Below are 20,174 nucleotides of genomic sequence, written 5' to 3'. Positions count from 1 at the left end.
GTTCCATTAACGCGCCGCTACCTAGACGGGATATATAAAAGCATTGGCCTCGAACCAAGGTGACATCAGAAGTGTCTGTAATCTTCCACAACGACTGTCTACCATAAACATGCGTGCCTTCGTCGTCGTCGCCACGTTTGTAATGGCTGCCGTAAGTGCCAGCAAAAAGAAAGGAAACGAAAATGGTTCCGATACTTTTCTGACAACATTTTCTAGAAAATTTGCTTCCAGGGTGTTGCGATAGCCTAAAGCCTTCAGCTTGCATTCGTTATGTCAATAAGCATAACGCTAAAAGTTATACACGGAAATTTCAAAATTCAAGTATTTCTCAAGTTACAGGAGGATTCAATGTGGATACCGCTAGTTTATACAGAATCCAACCTACCTAGTTTCTAATTAAAGAAACAATATACTACCTATAAAAACTACCTATATGCAGTTAACGAATGTCGCTCATTGTATTTGCTTGTAGTCTGGCGCACCTGTGGCCGAGCAGCAATACGCACCTATTCCCTATCAGTTTGCCTACAAGGCCGAATCCGAAGAAGGAGCCCATGGTCATTCCGAAACTTCTGACGGTAACGGAAACTCCCAGGGTGAGTATTTTATTAGATTAGCCGATGGTCGGTCTCGTAGCGTTCGTTACACAGCTGACGCCAACGGATTCGTCGCCAAAATCGAGACCAACGAGCTCGGAACCGAGAGCAAAGACGCCGCCGATGCTACGTACACTTCTTCAGCTATCACTGGCTATGACGCCGCTTTCCAATACGGTGCCGCTGCCCCAGCCGACCATGCTCTCCAAAAGGTGAAGGTCGTCCAGACTCCCGCCCCCGTGACGAAGGTTGCCTCTCCTGCACAGACTCTCGTAAAGACCTACCAGACTGCCCCGGCACTTACAACCATCAAAACCGTCCAGGCCGCTCCCATCGTTAAAGCATATACTGCCGATTACCCTGTCACCGTTGTGAAGACCGCTGCCGCGCCTACGGTCGTCAAGACCATCCAGACTGCTCCGGTACAGTACGCCTACGCTCAAACCCCAGTTCAGTACACTTATGCACACCACGAAGGTGACCACCATATTATCGCTCACCACTAATCAATGAAAGGTTTTGTAGTAAATTAGAACGATGGTGCTTTTGATAAAATCCATCAGAAAAAGACGTATCTGCTGGCGCACGCTGGTAACCTCTATTGTTCCGAGAGTTTCTCGAAGTATTCAAATCGCAGCCCTTGCTTTTTGTATATTCCACGCGACGTTGCATTGTGATTCCAGCAAATAAAGAAATACATAAGAACGTACCGTTAATATCGGTTGTGCTTAATCTGATAATTGACTTCGTTATGTTGGTTAACGTGATGACAGTTTAACTCGCTAGCTGTAAGATCAAGAAACTTAAATTGGGTAGAAGTCGAATGGGGATAGTATGCAGCTACCAAGGCCTTTTTTTTTGTTCCGTGTGTAAGTTAGTTCAGGGCACAGTGAAAAGTGATAAGTCCAACAGCAACGAAGAAAAAAGTTCAAACGCGTTTTTGCATAGTTTTAGTATGCGTAATAAGTTACCTAAGGCTTTCAGGATTAATATAGCTACAGTGATCGTATGCCTATTTGTCTTGCGTACAGGCCAACATATTTGTAGGTCTTATGACAAAACAATATATATTAGGCCGTTTATGAAAATTGCACGAGAATAAGGGGTAACGGCACATAGCTATCGCTATTAATGAAAGTGTATTTTAAATTACGAAGTAAATTATTAGTGTTAAAAATTTTGGCCTCATCAGAGAGCTTGGTCAGTCCTATGGAAATTGATGAAAAGCTTATACGACACAAAAATGGCGCTAATGTATATTGCGCCGGCGAAAGTACACGTGGTACTACATCAAAATGTACCACGGAAATTGTAACTTTTTTGCACAATTGTTTGCCAAGTGTTAATGTAAAGTCATATTTTTCAATTAAAATGAACCTGAATGTTATACAATGTGCCGATAACAATTATGAACAGAATGATTCTCATGCGTTATACTCATTGCATGTATACCTGTATTTCAATACTTTATGGGCATTTGTGCCCATTAATAACCGAGCTAATAATACATTATTATATTTAATTCGTTTACATATATTTGTTTTGCAAAAATAGGGGCCACACTGGATACGCAAGTGCCTGTCGTAACTAATAGCTAATTTTTTTCAACACGACAGCAGTTAGTAAACTGTTCAAAGATGAACTTGTGTCATATTGTGAGTCAGCCTTATGGTTGTTACAAACTGCTACATATATAAGTATAGGGGTATCATAAAATGTACAAGATAGTGAAGTATAAAAAAAGAAGTCGCGTATCTAATAATATATATTATTAGATGTCGCGTTGTCGTTGTTTCTCGGGGCTTGACACGAGCGCATAATGGATACGTGAATAACAGCTAACGCGTGTAATTTATAGACCGGATACATTTTTGGCTTGTTTCCTCGTTGTTGGTGTTTTATAGACTACATACGCAATTCATGAAGCTGTCGGAATCAATCGGAGGCAGGTGCTTTGAATTGTATAAGAAATTCAGAATATACTTATTTAAAAATCTTGTACCTTTAGTTGTGTTCTCCTTTTTTTTTAGCTATCGGATCAGCGATCTCTCCTATATCTCTACGGGGCAATATTATTAAACTCAATTTGTATACACGTTATCAGACAGCTATGCAACACTAATGAACCTAACTGCACTAAACAACATGGTTTCTAATATCAATTTGTGAAAGCCAACCGTGAGTATGTGCTACCTAAAGAAATTTCAGTATACTTCGTCAAGTCGACGTACACAATACGCATGAATGTCTGAGTATCTTTCAACACTTCCAGCGACTGTAAGCACGGTCGCTCCGCTTCCAGTTAGCGTAGTAAGCAATAATGATTCCTTGCACGATTAGTCAAGTTGACGCAGTTTAAAATCTGAAAAAAAAAAAAAACTTTTCAAGTAGGTTATTGATATAGGTATTATTTCAGAACATAGATTAGTTTGTATGTAGCCGTTCCAACTTATTTGGTAATCTCTACAAACACTTTCAGACTCACACGCTACTATACTCGTAATATTTACTGCCTTTACATGCAAGTAAAGTCTCCTTGCATAGTAACGAACGCACGACAAACATGGCGTGACTGCTTCACTAAGAATGCAAATTTATTGTATTTCATGCTACATATACTCTGTGTTATATACGTGTATCAATATCTAACTATAATGACGCAACACGTGCCAGGTATATACAGAACTTGTCTTTGTAGCATGTGTATGTAAATTTGGAATAGGTTAGCTCTCGCCAAAATGCAGTGCTGACGGGATCACTTACTGAACTTAAGCATAAATAATGAGGTGTAGATTCGAAATTGAATGTATACACACTCCGTCTGTCACAATACTTAACAGCAGTACCTTACCCAAAATTCAAACGTTTATTTCTACGTTATAGTGGAACAAGTAAAAACTTGGAAGTATTAAGGAGTAATAACAGACCAGAAGTTGCGCAAGGAGCGACCCAGAATTGCTCCATTGAAATTGATACTTTAGTCCAGGTCAAAGACAGCAACCCGATAGAGCGATGGAAGGAGAAAGCGAAAGCGCTACGGGAACGGGTCGAAACGTCGTCACCTTGCGAAAATTTCGAAAATGACCAATCGAGTATTTGAAACGATAGACCAAAGTAATGACATGACGTTCGATCACATTTTTTAATAAAAAAAAAACAAAAACATGAACGCAAAAATCGTGCAATGCAGAGATCGATATTCATCTGATTGAAGGATTGCATGGAATGAACATCATTGTAATAATACCAATAATACACATGGTGACAGCTGTGCACATATATCGACTAGTAACGTTAGGTTTTTTGTTACATTATGTTAATGGGGGCGTTGGGGTTGCCGGGAAAGGTAGCCAAGGATTAGACGACAAAATGCACATCACTATTGACGTTCCGTTAATACAACCTAATATCACCCAAGGGCAATTAACGGAACAACCTATTCTAAAGCAGCTGTTTACCACATGACTATTAGGACAAATGTTTGTGAAAAAAAAAAGATTGTGAAACAACGCAAGAAGAACTGATAATCTAAAGATGAACAAATAACATATTGTCGTTGGCGAAACATTAATAATATACATTCAACTCGGTAGTAAATACAATTGCCTCATAGGCAATGCTCTATGTTTCTATTTTATTCTAATGAGTTATCCAAGATAGCCCTTCAATCCACCATTAACACTCACCCATTTAAAGTGATAATATAGTTAGCCAGTAATAAATAATAACATAAAATATTCGTTCGAAGCTGTAGTGGAACAAGCATTGTTAAATAATGCATATACGAGTAATGATTAAGTTCACCATGTGTGCCTTCGAAGGACTGCATTAGTATCGAGGTCTTCATGGTCTAATCAGGAAATTTACAGGTTCGTTTAGAAAAGTGATATTTCTTGTAATCGGTAACAGAATTTCGAAAATGGCAAATTCCATTTAGAACTTAGTTAAGATTTTTGTATAATTCGTTGCATATATACTTTATATATCTCAAAACTTGACAGATGTCTAAATAATATACCAATTAAGTATCTATATTTCGGAAGTCCTGCAATTTTTGAACCCCAGCACCCTCGATATAATTCGGTTATCTGCAGTAATCATTTAAAAAGACTATTGAAAGGGATATCTTGGTGAGTGCTTTAGCTTATTTTGTTGCGTTTCAATATTTTGCTTGAAAACATTTTGTAGGTAACAATTTTTGCTTTACATGCAAATATGACTCTTTAGCTTCACAAATCCGTATCAGTGAACAATCAAAAATTTGTCTTACCATATGCCTGTTCTACCTATTTCCTAAGTTTAGCGTGTGTGTTCCAAAATCCCTTCTGTCGAAGTGAAAAGAAAACATATTATTGCTTGCTGTACTTTCATTACAAAATCATTTAGATACAAATTTGCTGCATCGTACTAAGTAAATGTCACCTTTAGAACAATGTCGCTCAAGTTGCCCTGTACCTTCTTACCTATCGATTAAATTAGGTAAAATTTAATCTTTTCGTACGAATCTTGTCATTACCACAATATATTAGCCGGCGCGCGAAACTCCTCTCCCAACCCGTGGAAAGCTAACAGTTAAAGCCACTTCTGCTCCAGCAAGCTAAACCCATTTGTGTATCGCTATCGTAGATAGAAACCTCACATACGAAACTGTCCAGCTTCCATGTAGAGCCAATAATTCCTGCCTAGAATACAAAGCATTGAAGTAAACCTTGTCCTAGGATAGACCGTGTTTTCTTACTATGTTATAATGATGACGAGGGTTTAATGCAAAAATATCAATTTTACGTCTGACATCTCCACAACGTTACAAAATTCAAGATAAAACCATGTGTGCATTCTAATCTTATCGGCATACAAATATTTCTTGTCCTTGTCGTAGTGCATGCTGTCTATTTAAGCACAAATGTTTTGTGGATTATTCGGCAGTGCTGAAGTGCTCTGAGTATTACTGCAACCTCTTGATCACATTTGCTGTCGTCATTTCCGGAAATAATCATTTACACAGGCAAGTGAAATGTTATTTGTGCGCTAATTGCATATATGTATCTTTCATCATGGTTATTTTTAGCTAATGTTATGCCTGACCAGCGAGTTTGTAGCTTTAAATATGTTGACGTGTGCAAGCGCAGTTCCAATGGTATTTTCTTTAAGCTTAGAATGTGTCGAAAATTTATGTTTTTGCGAATTCTGTAAAACGGATGCTCTACATTTATAAAATCTCACTGTAATGAATAAAATACTGCTTCCTGCGAGATGTCTGCTCTCTGTGGGTCCGAAACGAGTAATCTGTTTGCATGTTTTCAAGTGTGTGAATACGATAAAAGCCGTTGACTCGACTATTTCCTAAGGTTACCATAGTTATGCTTAAGCATTATTAGCTAAAAAGAAAAATACTCTAATCGTTAAAGATGTTTGTCAAAAAACACATCGCCCCCGGGTGGGCTCGAACCACCAGCCTTCCGGTTAACAGCCGAACGCGCTAGCCGATTGCGCCACGGAGGCCACGTGATTATTGCGCAGTATCAGAGCTCGTCTCAGGCCACGTTTATTGAGCTATTGTCTATAGAATCATCATATCTGCATCTATTCTTTTTCCGCGTATCCTCATTCGATCATTGAGCATTAAAAAATCGAGTTTTTCTGAATTTATTTGAGTAAATGATTCATTTGTTTTTTGCATTTAGGGAAACGCTCGAGCCTCAGTCTCCGGTGAAGTATTTTTCTTTCTGAGTATATATAGCTTTTAATGCATAGTTCGGAGTGATCGTTCAGGAATAGAACATCGCTTGTATATGTTAATAAGTTATGGAGATATGCCGAGTACGCAGCCGTCCTTAAATTACAATCTTCCAACGTTAGCTATAATAAGTAGATGAGCTTCCAATTGTTGTTTTACCTTAGGGAGCATATACTTGCATTCGTTTATTAAACACAGATTACATCTAGGTAGCAGTCTGTTTCCCAAATGCAGTATCTGATGATTTGTGATGGTTGTTGGTGTTCTTGTATTACCTTCAAGGAGACTTCAGAGGATACTACCCTATAGAAAATAAAATATCTCGTTGATGCTATAGATTTTTTTTATAAGGGCAAATTACGGAAAATCACCCTTACAAAGAAAAATAGTTCTTTGGTTCTGCAGTATCGGACCTTAGATTAACCCCTTAGTGATTGGTTTCAGAATTAAATAAGGTGATACGTAAAATATCAGTTGACAAATGGAACCTCACGCAGATCCGATGGAAAACAGGTCGATCACATGGTATGAACATAAGTGAACGTTTTGAACAACTTCGGACTATTGCAATTTGTAGACTGATTTATTTATAATGGTGGTTTTCGAGATGATTATCTTATCGAGAAGATTAAATTGATTACATTGGTGCAATCTACTAAGAAATCTATTCAGTCACTTGAGCTGTTAGCTGTAACTGCTCTCGATTCGTATAGAATCCCTACTGAATCATCCTATAGGGTACTTATCTTTTAGTCCATAGGACACACAAACCTGCTAAGCAGTTAAATGCTTCAATAAGTTTTATGAGAACATTTCTAAGATATTACCATTATTTGTTGCCTATTGCTTACAGATAGTTTGCAAGTTGAATTTTGCTTGTACCTGCAGCACTGTCCAAGAACTTCCACATATTGACATTGATTTTGGTTATACGTTTGTCATCTAAGATATGTGCTGTTTTTATTAACAAATTGCTTGCTAGCAGTGGTAGTAACAGTTTCTCACTGCGCCTATAAGGACACAAAATCAAAACTATACGAGTAGTACATTTAGGTCACTGGACAATTTGCGTAACAAACTTCGCTATCTAAATTGTATCATCATTCTAGGTGGCATGTAGTAAGTTACGTTAGTCGTCTATTAATAAAAACTCTCGCATTAAACGAATCGACGGAAAATATATACATTCTGTTTTATCATGATAAAGAATGGCTATAAACTGTCTTCGTACAAACGATAATGCTCGAGTTTCATCATTATTGTGGAAAGGGCCTCAGTTAAGTTGTTGGTAAATCGTTCAGTTAACGGATAAGCTGAATAATAACAATAAACTAGTGAACGATTTGTGAAGAACCTTTTTGTCGACATACATAAAAACACAGATGGACTAATGGTTTCTTTGTTTGATTGTGATTAGTTCGAAAAATAGATATGGCATTTGACGCACAAGCTACTGGCAATAAAACAGTTATTCTATATAATATTCGACCGTTCAATGGAACCTCTTTTGTAGCAGAGTAGAACGGTCGTTATAAATTGTAACTACTTTAAGGAAAAACCAGTTGTAACGGTACGGTGCACAATGACCTTCTTAGAACCTGAATGTCATGTATACAGAGGATCTATTTTTCGGATCAGGGTTGGCTTTAAAATCTTATACATGACTACTTTATCGCGAGCCTTTCACAACCGTACATTACAAATTCAATATGATATATAATCTATTATGGTGTAACAGGTTCCATTTATGGCAGATGAACCAGTGCAGCGAGAATCATATACTTTGTAAGAGTATAATTTATTTAGTTACTACAAATTATTTACCGAAGGGGAGGCGGAGTTGAAAAGGCAGACCGCATCGATTTTTCGTAAGAATTTTCGTCTTACAAGCTCTATTTCATTATGTATACCAAAGGGTATTCCATCAAACCCACAGCAGACAACCCAGTGGCTCACGGCCATTCTGAAACAAGTAACATGTGGACATGAATAGAGATGCAGGAGAGGCTGTGTCATGCACACACGAAGTTGTATCTTCTACCACTAAGGGTTATTGACGCTGTTGGGTACGGACGCTGATTTTTCCGAATTTCGCTAACTGATCAGTCATACAGTGATATATATCAGCAGTTAATACGTTAATTCATTGTTTTAGCTTTTTAGTACAGGGTGTATTAAGATGGCAGCACGGTCGAAAACGCACACCGTGTCTTTGCTTGCGCCCCTTAAAAAAGAATGTATTGTAAGAATCGGGAGGTCCAATGGCGACTCAAACATAGCAACCAGCATATAGGTAAGGTTTAATATTAGCGCAGTTTATTACCAACGTCTAAAGAGGTCCACTAGACTGATGCTGGTGCAAATTCTTTCAAGGCGGGTCCGCTTTATTTTGGATGCGATCATTTGGTAAGCTAAGTCTAGCTTCCGCGGGCTGCTACACTGTAACGCGCCAATTAAATTAATTGTTTATTTAGTCCGGTTTGGCAAAACTAGTACGATATATTGGCTATTCTAATACTCGTTGTCGATTTGCCCTGGAATGGGCTTTACCATGTGCATTCACGTTGTCTCGATGGTAGAAAATTATTTATAAACTGTAATGGTCGTCGTATTTGTTGGAACAGCTACATGTATAATGGTGAGTTGTAATACCAATAATAACATTAACGATAATGTTTCACTCGAATGAATTCTATAGTACTAATATTTTTTATAATAAAATTATATATATAAAATAAAAAATAAAAAAAATAATTATTAGCTATATTTACCTACTTACTGACTGTCCTAAGAAGCTGGGTCAAACATAGTTGCTCACCACACAGCAACTGACAAACAAGTGTAAAACATGTACTTGCAAAGCAGGTACATAACAGGACAGGAAGGCACTGCAGGAGCCGCAAATCGCAATAACTAATATTAAGTAAACTTTGAAGATACATTGCACCTTGCATGGTGTGAAAACGGACCAAAAAAAATGGCACTTCAATTATGGAGTTTGTAAATTATTTCAAAATGTGAACGCCTTTTTTAGAGTGTATTAATTTAATTGAGAGATCTACTTTGAAGTTTACACTTTTCTAACACGGAATTATTCAATGACCTTCTAAATTCAAATTGCGCAAGACTTGCGACGCAGTACTGGTTTTTTTTCTTGTAACAGGTTAGGTTGTTTGTCCCACCGCATCGATAGTATTTGGCATGCCCCTTTTAAATATTGTTTAACAAGCAGCCCGCTTGAATTTTAGGCATAGGCTATCTTGGAGATTGATACAACCACCGAACAGCTAAACAGACATTCGTCTCGCTATACCTTCATCGCCAAAGTGGCAAACGATTCGACTAACGGTAGTTCACTAATCAACGAGATCTTTTTTAAAAAAATGCTCGCTTCAGTGTTATATATATATATATATGTGTGTGTGTCTATATCTAAGAAGTACGCGTAAGGCTACAAAGCTTTGTGCAATAGCAATTCTACAAGGTAGCAGAACAGAGCAGAGCAAAGCAATTGTTCACAACTGTCGGGCGGCTTAGGGAGTGGATATCGGTTCCGTCTCCATAGCGGTTAGTCGGCCAATAATAGCAATTGGTCAACGTGTGAACGGTAGAGCGCAGACGCTTAATAGTAGGTATCGATGTCGAAATAGTCACACCATTACTGTTTGGCGTGGCTGTGCTCTTCCAATGTTTGGCAAAATGAAGCGCTTGTAATAAGCGGTAATAATGGCTAGTTCGGTCCGTTAATCAGGGGGCGGACCGACCGTGCAGCATGCAACGATGTTTTGTCGTACTAGCAATCTTAACAACTTTTATGAAGTCCACTGTGGTGCTCTGAATTGCTACAAGCTAGTTATTCAATTAGTGGATTCTCTCAAATAACGTACTATTTTTCGACTTAACTGTTATCGGTACGCAGGCAGACTGACACTGCTTTCAATTGACAAAAAAAACTTTAGTAGGGATAGAAATGAAGTTTTCCATAAGTATATGGTGGCTCTGTTGCAATAAATGCTTAGGTATCACGTAACTGACTGCACTAACTGCTCCATCTCAACAGTTCAAGCTAGTCAACCATTTCTTCAAAAGGGGGACAGGATCTGCGTCCTGACAATTTTGTCTTAAAAGGCGCGACGAGCTCAAATTATGGATTAAAACTATTTTTAGTTCTCAATAATGTTCTATTGCAGTATAAACATGATGAACTTTAAATTCAATTTTATTAGTGTAATAAATCATATATAATGTTAGTGTATATATTTATATCATCTGGCAACGAGAAGTTAAAAGCCATTTGAAATGAGCTACGGTTACTCTTTGAACACCGGCCGCATTAAGCAAAACATGTTAAGTAATGCCAAAATATTAACTTTAATTAATGTAGGCAAAAATAACTTCCGTATTTTGAATAGCCTATTCAAAAAATATTCCTATTCTTGTGGTACCATAGACGTGAAGAAAACTATGGAGATGTGCTTATTGACGTTTTCTTCGTGAGGCATCACAGTTTTCCCACACTTGACAACATCAGCGTTACGGATTCAATAGAAAACACTTCTTTTTACTGATTCTGGCCAAGGTATAGCTGTAGTCAGTTACCGTTGCGTCGTATGGTCACGTTTATGCAACTTGTAATCGAACAGTTGCCGTTGTCTTTTCGAAATTACTTACGATAGATGATTTTTTTTGTCGTGCACATACGTTGCAGAGTTAATGCACGGAAACTGAAGAAAATCCTGCATCACATCAAGTGTACAAGTCGTATTTTAAAACCCTAACAAAATTGCCGTAGCCAATTTAAATTGTTCAAAATAATTCACCAGATGCTACCTAGGCTGTATTTATACTGTCGTCAGCAAATACTACTATGAACGTAAAATACCGTACACTTTTCATTGGCTATCATTCATGCAATAACATTTCACTGTTCCGGTTGGGGAATTGCATTATTTCATTCATTCATCAGCACAAGCATAGGGCTTGGTTTTTTTGTATCGCTTGCATCATGTTGTGGCCAGTGATCAACCATAACAACAAACTATTTCTCAAAAAGAAATGAGAATTCGCATAACAACGTACTGTATGTTATGTATGTATGACTATTTATTGTGACTGCGCTATAGTAACTGATAAACTGAATCAACCCGGCTAACGGCGGTTGGTTATTCGACAGGACCAACAAACAAAAAGCACAAGCCACTTATGAAATACAAATATATATCGAAGTCAGATTGAATATTGCGTGCAATACTTCATATAGACAAATAAATATATAAATAAAGAAAATTGAATAACCAAAGTATATATAATGGTTAATATACCTCTATGACACTTCGTGAAATGAAAAACTTTACACGTAATCCATAAAACATTTTTAAACCATTATGCTATAATGGAAAAACCGTTAGGTTAATGCACTTTATGCGATGAAACGCGGCGGGGCTCGATAGTGACGCTCGGCGAGCGTCTAGTTAGTAAATTTAACCGCCGCTCTCGGCGTTAGTGTTAAAATTTGTGTTGTTCAGTAAAAACAACCATATTTAGCTGGTTACATACTGTTACCGATATAATGAACTGCACGTCGCAAGAGAGCCATTACGGACGTTCTCAAGTACTAAAAGTATAACATTTTGTATAGCATTAGTTTTCAAAGTGTTAGAAACACTGCTTTTGAATATCTCGGATCACTTTCGTAAAGGTACGTGATACCATTTTTTCTAAGCCACAAAAGAAATAGCGGAATAATTTGCAATTGTTCGGTTTGCAATATTGCAAAAAGTTCTATCCACGACTAACGCGAAACGTTTAGTCACTTTGATAATAATATTTATTGCATTCGTTACTCTTTATGTATCTTTGAAGGATGCAGGTAAACTATGCTGTCATCTTAGCCTGTTTACTACTCGTTGGAACACCGACAGAAAACTACGAATTTAGTCTGACTGCACTACATAAGTTCAGCAAAGAAAATCTAAAAATACTCCGCAAGGTGAGCCGCGCATGTTTCTCTTAAATAGAAACAAACACTTGCATTTTTAAAAAATAATTTACAGTTGCTTATAACGAACACTTGATTTAACATAATGAAAATTCGATCTAGCTTTTGGTTTCTTGCTTTTCTATGTGTTGCTCATTTCAGTCCGGCTTTCTTAGTGCTTTAGGTCTACGACCCCATATTCTTCTCATTCCCTATATAGAGCCACAGCTGCGTAAGGTAGTCGTCGTTACCAAAAGTTCGTATCACCGTCCAGTTTTTTGTCGACGACCAAAAATGTAAGAGAGTTATGCCATATTTTATCTCAGTAGATCAACAACGTAGTAAGCTCGGTGAAGCAGGTTAGTGTTCTGCGCTATTGAATTCATTGAAAAGCATTTATTACTATCTATCTTTCAGTATCGAACTCAGTCATATCATATCAAAGTTATCGATAAAAGTAAACGCTAAGTAACCCTAAGAAAATTGTCTTAAAAATCCTTCGAATATTGTTAATAAACACCAACTCTTCTCAACGGGGCAATCGTCCTGCTTGCTGACCCGATTTTTCCAAAGGCCAGCTATTGCGAATGGTTATTAGGCGCAATAGTGTAACGCTAGTCATCACCATATACTGACGTTTTGGGAAATAAACATCGAAAGAACCCACCCACACTGTCACGACTCATGGTTTGCCATAAACAATAACATCTTTTGACTGTCATAGCGGGTGTATGGGAATAAGTAAAGAAGAAGTACATCGAAACAGGAGCGACTGCCATTGCAACTCTATCAAAATGCAGTAGAATGTCACATACGCATTCTACTTACCACATGCAATCATCGATAGCATCATATCTTATGCTGTTGGCAACAGATTAGCGAAACTCAATAACGTTTCAAAGCTGACTGCGGACAGCTTTTGATAGGATCTAGCAAATCTTGTAATCTACGATGCCACATACACAACTAATGTTCCACAGAAATCCATATTTATAAAATTCTATCGTGTGTCAAGTGCGCAACCTAACTGATGCTCAACGGATTTTTTTTTCGCTAAACTTGATTCTGATCTACAGCAAGGTAGATACGCTAAAGCAGTGGTATTCGAGGTTGTAATTCGGTAAAGTTGTTGAAACTTCTATATTTGTTAATATTATATGAACAAGTAGAGTATTCGTAGTGGCGAGATAATAAAGACGTAAACTTGCTCTTTCAACTATTAAATTAGTCAAAACATAAAGCTATGTCTCTTAACTATTTCTGTCTTTATTTTTCGGTTGCCGATAGTCAAGTACCATACACTATTGAAAAGAAATTTCATCCCTCTCGAAATCCGGCGTTGTCATCTTGTTAAACCAAAACTAAGAATCACATTTAAACCAGCTTCAGAAAAACCTGCTGAATTTCTCTATAAAAATTTAAAAAAACGTTCATAGATAATTAAAATATAATAAAAGCATAGTGGACAATTAAGATAGAATAAGATGCGTAAAAAACTTTATGTTTTAAGTATTTATACCTTACTTTTTAAGGTTTTTGCAACCGAATTTTTCTTTTTTTTTAAATTGCCTTTCAAGCCATCGTAAGTCGCCATTACGTTTCCAGGTTTCTTCTTATTTTTGTCACACTATCGTTAAATCTATATTACTGACGTGGCTGATCCAACCTCTTGCTTTTTCAGCCAGAGATAATTAAATACTTTATGAAGATATTCGAAAGTGTTTCTGAAATATTCACAATATAAGGTTAAATAGTGCCACAGAATTTCTTACGTTGTCATCTTTTAAGGCAGGCAATAAACGAAGGGCGTATCTATCTCTCATTGTAAATTTTCAAAACATTTACAGTATATATAACGAAAACAATTGCGGTTCTATTTTTTCGTAGAATGGAAGGAATTGATCCAGCACGTCTTGCAAGAGATTGGCCTCATAGCGTCACTCCTGGAGGCCCAGGCCCAGAGTGGTGGTAGTCGCGGACTTCAAACCATCTTTATTATATCATTTGCGAAACCCGTTTTGTGTGCGAAACCCAAACAAAGCGCTGGTCTTAATGAACGATTGGTTCTGGCGATTTTAGACAAACAACTGGAGACGCACCACTAAGCTCTGAATGTTTACCCGCTGGCGGCATGTCTACTCATTAACATTTAAGCGTAAGCAAAAAAGCATGTGATGTTACTAAGGGAATCGAACTGTAAGATCTCCATTCATATACAAATTATATGCCAAAAATTGTATTTAATCGCATGATAGATAGAAGCCTCTGTATATGATGCGCACCAACGCCTAGGACACACTGAGAGCAAATGAAAGTAAGGGCATCTACCGAGCGCCGAGTTGTTATTACATCAATCTTATTCTCACATCGGAATGCTTTTTGTCCGTCATGTTCTCCCATATTTTATGTTTCGAGTTCCGTCAGACGACTGGCTCGCATCATGAGACGAGTTGTGTCCACGCTCAAATTCGAACCCCCGACCACCACGTGTCTCTCAAGATTAGCACGCAAATATGCTACGCATTGTGCTATCATCGAGGCACGCTCCGTCGAATACGGCAGGAACAAACGGCTCATTGTTCTTCGTCGATTATTAGGAATAAGGATTTCGCTAATAGGTGATATATAGAGCTTCGATCCAATGAACACTTCCTGCATAAGCCATGTGGATCCCAGTGAAATTCGATTTCCTCAGCTAGCTCAAATTTAATAATTTTTAACTGGCTCATCCAAAAATGCTCACTTTAGTAGATGCAAGCCTTAATTTAGAGCAGGCTTTTTGATAATAGATTATCTGATGTTTTGGCGACCTTTTCAGTAATAATGTGAGCGTACATGCCATCGTACGTTTACAGATAGAACTCTCTAGTGTTGGTTGTGTAAGATTTAAACGCATGCAGCAATGGTAAATCATACTGTAATGTACTTGTAGGAAGAATATGAAAACAATACATGTAAGACATATCCAGAACACTTTCTGGACAAAAAGTCGCTTAGATGTACGCTCTACAAGCATATGACTTTTCTAGTTATACTTTACTATTACATTTAATTAAAAGAGAATACTATTATTGGTTACCTAAGTTTTCTATCATCACAAGATTAGTAATGAAAGCAATAATGTTCATTTAATAGAAACTAAAATGAGCTCCTTCTCTTGTTCTATTTTAATATCACAATAACATTTACATGTTATATGCTAAACATCAGGTTCCGAATAAGCTAAGTATAAATTTTTTTCTTTTATTAGAAAAATTATTAGAAAAATTTAATTCTAGTCTTAGTAGCGTTCATTCGTGATCAAGGAACGTAGCAAAGTGCTGAAATAGTAAATGTATACTTAATTAGAAGAGAAAGATATTCAGGCATCTCACGAACATGTAATGGCTACTGGCTTTTATGTGCTTTCGGTTAGGTTGATCAGAATTTTGCGTGCAATGGTTAGGACAATCTGTGTCAAATGCAAGCCCGAAAGGGTCCTTGTGAAGAATAGCCGTTGTTGACGATTATTAATTATGGATATAAAAAGCTAATGAATTACAACGTTAGAAGTGTATACTGCACAAGAGCTTTTGAAGTGCTATAGGGGCGTGGGTAGGGAAAGCCCGCAAAGTTTGTCGCTTGAACCTTTTGAATTCTTTTTTTTTGATAATAACTCTAGTGAATAATGCATAATTGCACGTTTGACTATATTACAATATGTGTTATAAGCCAAAAATATTCAATGAGCCGTTAATACATCGGTGATTTCTGCTAATTTGTACTTTGCATTTTATTTTTTTTTAAATGCCTGTATGATGTTATAGCCATTTAGATCAGTCGAAAAGGCATTACATGAATCAAATTAAGACAAATATGATGTGTGAAAATACAACACATTCTAGTGATGATTTTGAGCCCAGTTTAGATGAAAATTTTCCAAAAGTTCAAAAGCTTTGATATTTCTTTCAAAAACAAGTCTTTATGACATGGTCTTCCGATATGAATCGTAATTGTTAAATAGCGATAAATAGGTAAATTGTAGTCTTAAGTAGTTTTAAGCAACGAACTGAAATAAAAATCGAGAAGCAAAGACAATAATTGAGGTAGAATAAATACAAATGTCATATATTTCAAAACAGTATTTATTTTCAGTATTCATTTTTTCTTTTAACAATTTAAATCAGTTTACAAGTCACTAATCACAAGGAGTACCAACGGGCGTTTTAATAACTTAGCTTTTGTGTTATACCTTTATTGACTGAAGTCTTGTCTGTGTACAAACTCCTTCACGTACTCGTCCGTGTTGCAATTCTTCGCACAGGTATAGACTGCCAAGGTTCCCCAGTCTAACAGATCATTCTTTGCTATATTTAAAGCATGTGGCATTACCTGTTTAGAATAAATATACTGTAAATGTCATTAGGTTAAATATATGATTGGTAGCTTTGTGAGACCGACAGGTAATTTGTCTGTTCGGCCAGCTATTATAAACAGTATATATTAGAATCAAGAAATCCGACTTTTGATTGTGATTTGGCTGCAGCGTATACGAGCATTTCAAACGAGAAATTGTCAGAGGCATGAATAATTCTGGAGGCAGCTTTGTTTTGGCATGACTTCAACTTAACTACATGCGACACTTTGAGCACCGAAGGTACTCACTTTGATGCTTAATATTACAAAATTTAATTTTTAATAAAACGTAGGACAATATTTAAAAAGATTAGAGAATATTCGCGATGTATTATCTCATTGGCTATTCCTAATTTCTCAAATACTATGATCTGACTATGCTTTTCCTAACGTTTAGGGTTTGACTTACAGGTTTAGCTTGTTCAATGAATTCAAGTTAAATAAGATGTAGTATTTAAATGTCTTGTGCCTACTCACCAGCAAATAACCATTCTGTTTGGTAAATGATTAGATGTTTTGTGATATAGTAATTACCTGAAATTCAAATATTCTAGGAGACCCGCAAAGTTCGCAAGATGGCACCTGCTTCGGTAGGTCTTGGCTTGAAACCCATAGGGGCTTCCCAGCTTTGCAATATCTTATTATCTGCTCAGGATAATGGTCGACAATTTTCTTGAACCGTTTATAAGCTTTGTCATTAAAACTTTTTGATATATTTTCAATTTCCTGAAAATTCAGCCAGAGTCAATTGTTGTGCAAGTAGTGGATTAGTTTACACAACCCAAGAAAGTTATGTTAAACCAATCCATGGTTTAGAGCGCAAAACATCGCTTAAGTCGGCATCCAAACGTTAACGTCAACAGTAAAGCAAAGAGCGTCAACAGAGCATGATAGATAACATATCCAGGAAAGTCATAACATAATTTTTTAGCGTTTAGCTGATAAAATGCTGAGGGCCAAACCTTGAGATCTTTCTCATTACAGTGTGCCATTTCCTTCATGCAAGCTATGCTGTCTTTGTCAAGGCCTTCGAGGTACTTGGTTAGGTCCTGCTGCGTATCATTCTTTTCTTCATTCTCCATGATCTCCTCTGGCTCCATTTCAATATCGAACTCGGGCAGGATCCCTAGAAATACTTACAACAGTGAGAATCTTCATGCATGTTGTATTGCATTGCTTAAAATGTAAATAAATGCTTTATGCACATTTTAATATAATAATAGAAATAATTACGTAATTATTACCATGCCATGATAATACAGTTTAATATGTTTATTAAGAGGCCATCTCTACTACAAGAATATTGCAAATTGTCAAAAAACTTCTCTTAGGTAAATCGCATTCCCCCTAAAAAAAAGTATCAAAAAGGCAGAACTCATTTTTCTCTTCCGGTTGCGAAATTCATGTTCATTTGCCATGACAAATGTGTTCAATGTACATCTTTATTACCTTTGTGTAGGTAGTCCTTCGCGGGTTTTTCCCTTTTCTTCCTCGTCTTTGCAAAAGTGTCTTTTGAATTACTCTCGGTTGACGGTTTTGTGAAGGTCTGCATCCCATTTTGTCCACTCCCCACTGATGTTTCCCAGTCAACTTTTAGTAATGAATGATCTTCGCTATCCAACCCCGTAAAGTCACTTTTTCCAAGACAGCTCTGAGCACTCATTCGAGTAGCCAACTCATCAATGTCCACTGTGTTGGCTTGATCAATTTCCATGGATTCCAATTGGACATCCTCCGCGTTATCGGTAATCTGAGGTGCTTGTTGTCTGTTATCCCTTCCGGCACCTGGCTCATTATCTGATTTTTTCACACCAACGCATACAAACTTGTGAGCCTTCTTCCAGTCAAGGATTTGGTGTTGCTTAGAACAATAGTTGCGTTGTTTGCATAATGAACACATCTGAGGGCCAGGACAACCACAAACGCAACAAAGCAGTTGGAAATCGGCAGCCGAAGGCGATTCAGATCCCTCCTCGACTTCGACTGCAGGTACATCGGGGTAGAAATCATTGACGAGACCCAACTGCGAACGGAAAACTACAATCGAATCGGGTTTCTTTTTATCCACACACGGTTGACAACCAAAAATAAATAGCGTGCGATGAAATGCCGTAGGATGATCATCAACAGGAGCATATGCCTGAAGAACAAAGTACATATCCACATAAATATTAGTTGTAAAATACACACCCAAAAGCCGTTTTAAGGAATCAAATATCTAGTCTGTAATAACCTATAGTCTGCAGCAAAATTCATATATATTTTTATTAAAACTTTTTTTTGACCGAAAATGCGTACTTTCGAGAGCCAAAATTATATTACTAGCTAAATTTTTAGCTGAAAACACCCGGGCTGCAAATTGAAGCTCCGCTAAAGACATATAAAATACGACGGGTGAGATAAACATGTATTGCATCGTTGCCGAAACACAAATAAGCTACTTCGGGTGCCATAAGTTATATCGGATTCTTGTTATTTTGTGATGCAATCAAATCAACATCTGCAACTATATTTGAATTATTCCTATCGTATATTTTTGAATGTGTCAAAAGGTACCTGAGAATATTACTTATGGCTTTTTTCTTATGTTACAGAGCAAGCTCTTACAGTTTCTGGCTAAAATATTTTGATGGTTAGTATCTGTCATACGCACAACTTAAATAAATAGAACAAGGTAAAAAGGTCTTTCGGTGTCATTTATTATCTTCAATATGCGCATACATTTTTCCTTTTTTTCTCTCGTTTGCATGTTAGCTCTCTACCGTTCTCCAGCGTTCCAATATAAACTATCTTGAAAATGCACATTGCGTGTAATGGTTTCACGTGTGTTGGCTCTGGCTTACACACAAAATATGTTCAACAGATAATTCAACGAATATTTCAGAACAATAACAGATAATCTTAGAAACAGCCGCGGTACAAGCAATGAACTATCATCTACTGTATTGGCGCACCTCAATCACTTTTGGTTCACTTGTTCATACCTGTAGAATAAATGTAAGAGGTTCTCCACAGAAGCATATTAGGGTTCTCGGTAGTTTTTTGAGCGCTAACCATGCTGGCTTGCCACCGAACTTCGACGGGAAAAACTTTGATCTCAATTGCCATGAATTAGTTTTCTCGGCAAATCCAAGCTCGACACGACTTTCATTATAGGGACATGCCATTTTTCTTTACAATCAACGTTTCGTGTGCACCACGTTAAGCGCGATCGAAATGCCAATGTTCCATACCATGTGTTCAATTGTGTTTTGATTTCTTGCGCATGCGCATTGAGAAAAAAGCATGCTGCCTTAGCAAGATCGGCGTATCAAATGTAATATCGTGCACTTTTATAAATATCTCATTTAGTAAATAAATTTCAACTGATCTAGGCACTATAACGACTGAATGGAATAGGAAAATCGCGCTGATGGAAAATACGTATACTTATAGCCAATGGACGTAATGCGTTCATCTTTGTTTTCAT

The 20,174-nt window shown here is 37.2% G+C and overlaps 3 protein-coding genes and 1 non-coding gene across 9 annotated transcripts; 2 read left to right on the top strand and 2 right to left on the bottom strand.

Annotated features, from left to right (window-relative positions):
- On the top strand, nucleotides 1-1,312 carry LOC111248108 (uncharacterized). Its single transcript, XM_022799886.2, has 2 exons — nucleotides 1-151; nucleotides 473-1,312. The coding sequence occupies exons 1-2, from the start codon at nucleotides 110-112 to the stop codon at nucleotides 1,100-1,102; spliced, it is 672 nt and encodes a 223-aa protein (XP_022655621.1). The 5' UTR covers nucleotides 1-109; the 3' UTR covers nucleotides 1,103-1,312.
- Nucleotides 1,313-5,206: 3,894 nt separating this feature from the next.
- On the top strand, nucleotides 5,207-16,433 carry LOC111246704 (uncharacterized). 4 transcript variants are annotated; one of them, XM_086983030.1, is made up of 4 exons: nucleotides 5,207-5,601; nucleotides 12,196-12,322; nucleotides 12,473-12,606; nucleotides 14,198-16,433. In XM_086983030.1, exons 2-4 carry the CDS (start codon nucleotides 12,197-12,199, stop codon nucleotides 14,280-14,282), a joined length of 345 nt encoding a protein of 114 aa, XP_086839156.1. In that variant the 5' UTR covers nucleotides 5,207-5,601; nucleotide 12,196; the 3' UTR covers nucleotides 14,283-16,433. The 4 variants fall into 4 exon arrangements, 3 of the variants coding, with proteins under 3 accessions (XP_086839156.1, XP_086839154.1, XP_086839155.1); XM_086983028.1 differs by lacking the exon at nucleotides 5,207-5,601 and adding an exon at nucleotides 6,488-6,858 and having other exon boundaries at nucleotides 12,434-12,606; XM_086983029.1 differs by lacking the exon at nucleotides 5,207-5,601 and adding an exon at nucleotides 6,800-6,858.
- On the bottom strand, nucleotides 6,025-6,098 carry TRNAN-GUU (transfer RNA asparagine (anticodon GUU)). The gene has a single exon. It is a non-coding gene; the product is annotated as a tRNA-Asn (tRNA).
- LOC111246702 (uS5 assembly chaperone PDCD2-like) lies at nucleotides 16,417-20,006 on the bottom strand. Of its 3 annotated transcripts, none has more exons than XM_086983024.1 (5): nucleotides 19,690-20,006; nucleotides 18,155-18,845; nucleotides 17,668-17,840; nucleotides 17,240-17,431; nucleotides 16,417-16,699 (listed from the first exon to the last, which is right to left on the bottom strand). In XM_086983024.1, the coding sequence occupies exons 1-5, from the start codon at nucleotides 19,870-19,872 to the stop codon at nucleotides 16,544-16,546; spliced, it is 1,395 nt and encodes a 464-aa protein (XP_086839150.1). In that variant the 5' UTR covers nucleotides 19,873-20,006; the 3' UTR covers nucleotides 16,417-16,543. The 3 variants fall into 3 exon arrangements, with proteins under 3 accessions (XP_086839150.1, XP_086839152.1, XP_086839151.1); XM_086983026.1 differs by having other exon boundaries at nucleotides 16,417-16,681; nucleotides 19,690-19,981; XM_086983025.1 differs by having other exon boundaries at nucleotides 17,668-17,831; nucleotides 19,690-19,974.
- Between the last annotated feature and the right edge of the window lie 168 nt (nucleotides 20,007-20,174).

The sequence above is a fragment of the Varroa destructor genome, unplaced genomic scaffold, assembly GCF_002443255.2.
Source record: "Varroa destructor unplaced genomic scaffold, Vdes_3.0 BEIS01000003.1, whole genome shotgun sequence".
NCBI lineage: Eukaryota > Metazoa > Arthropoda > Arachnida > Mesostigmata > Varroidae > Varroa > Varroa destructor.
The sequence above is the reverse complement of the archived record's forward strand: the minus strand, read 5'-3'. Positions and strand labels throughout refer to the sequence as shown.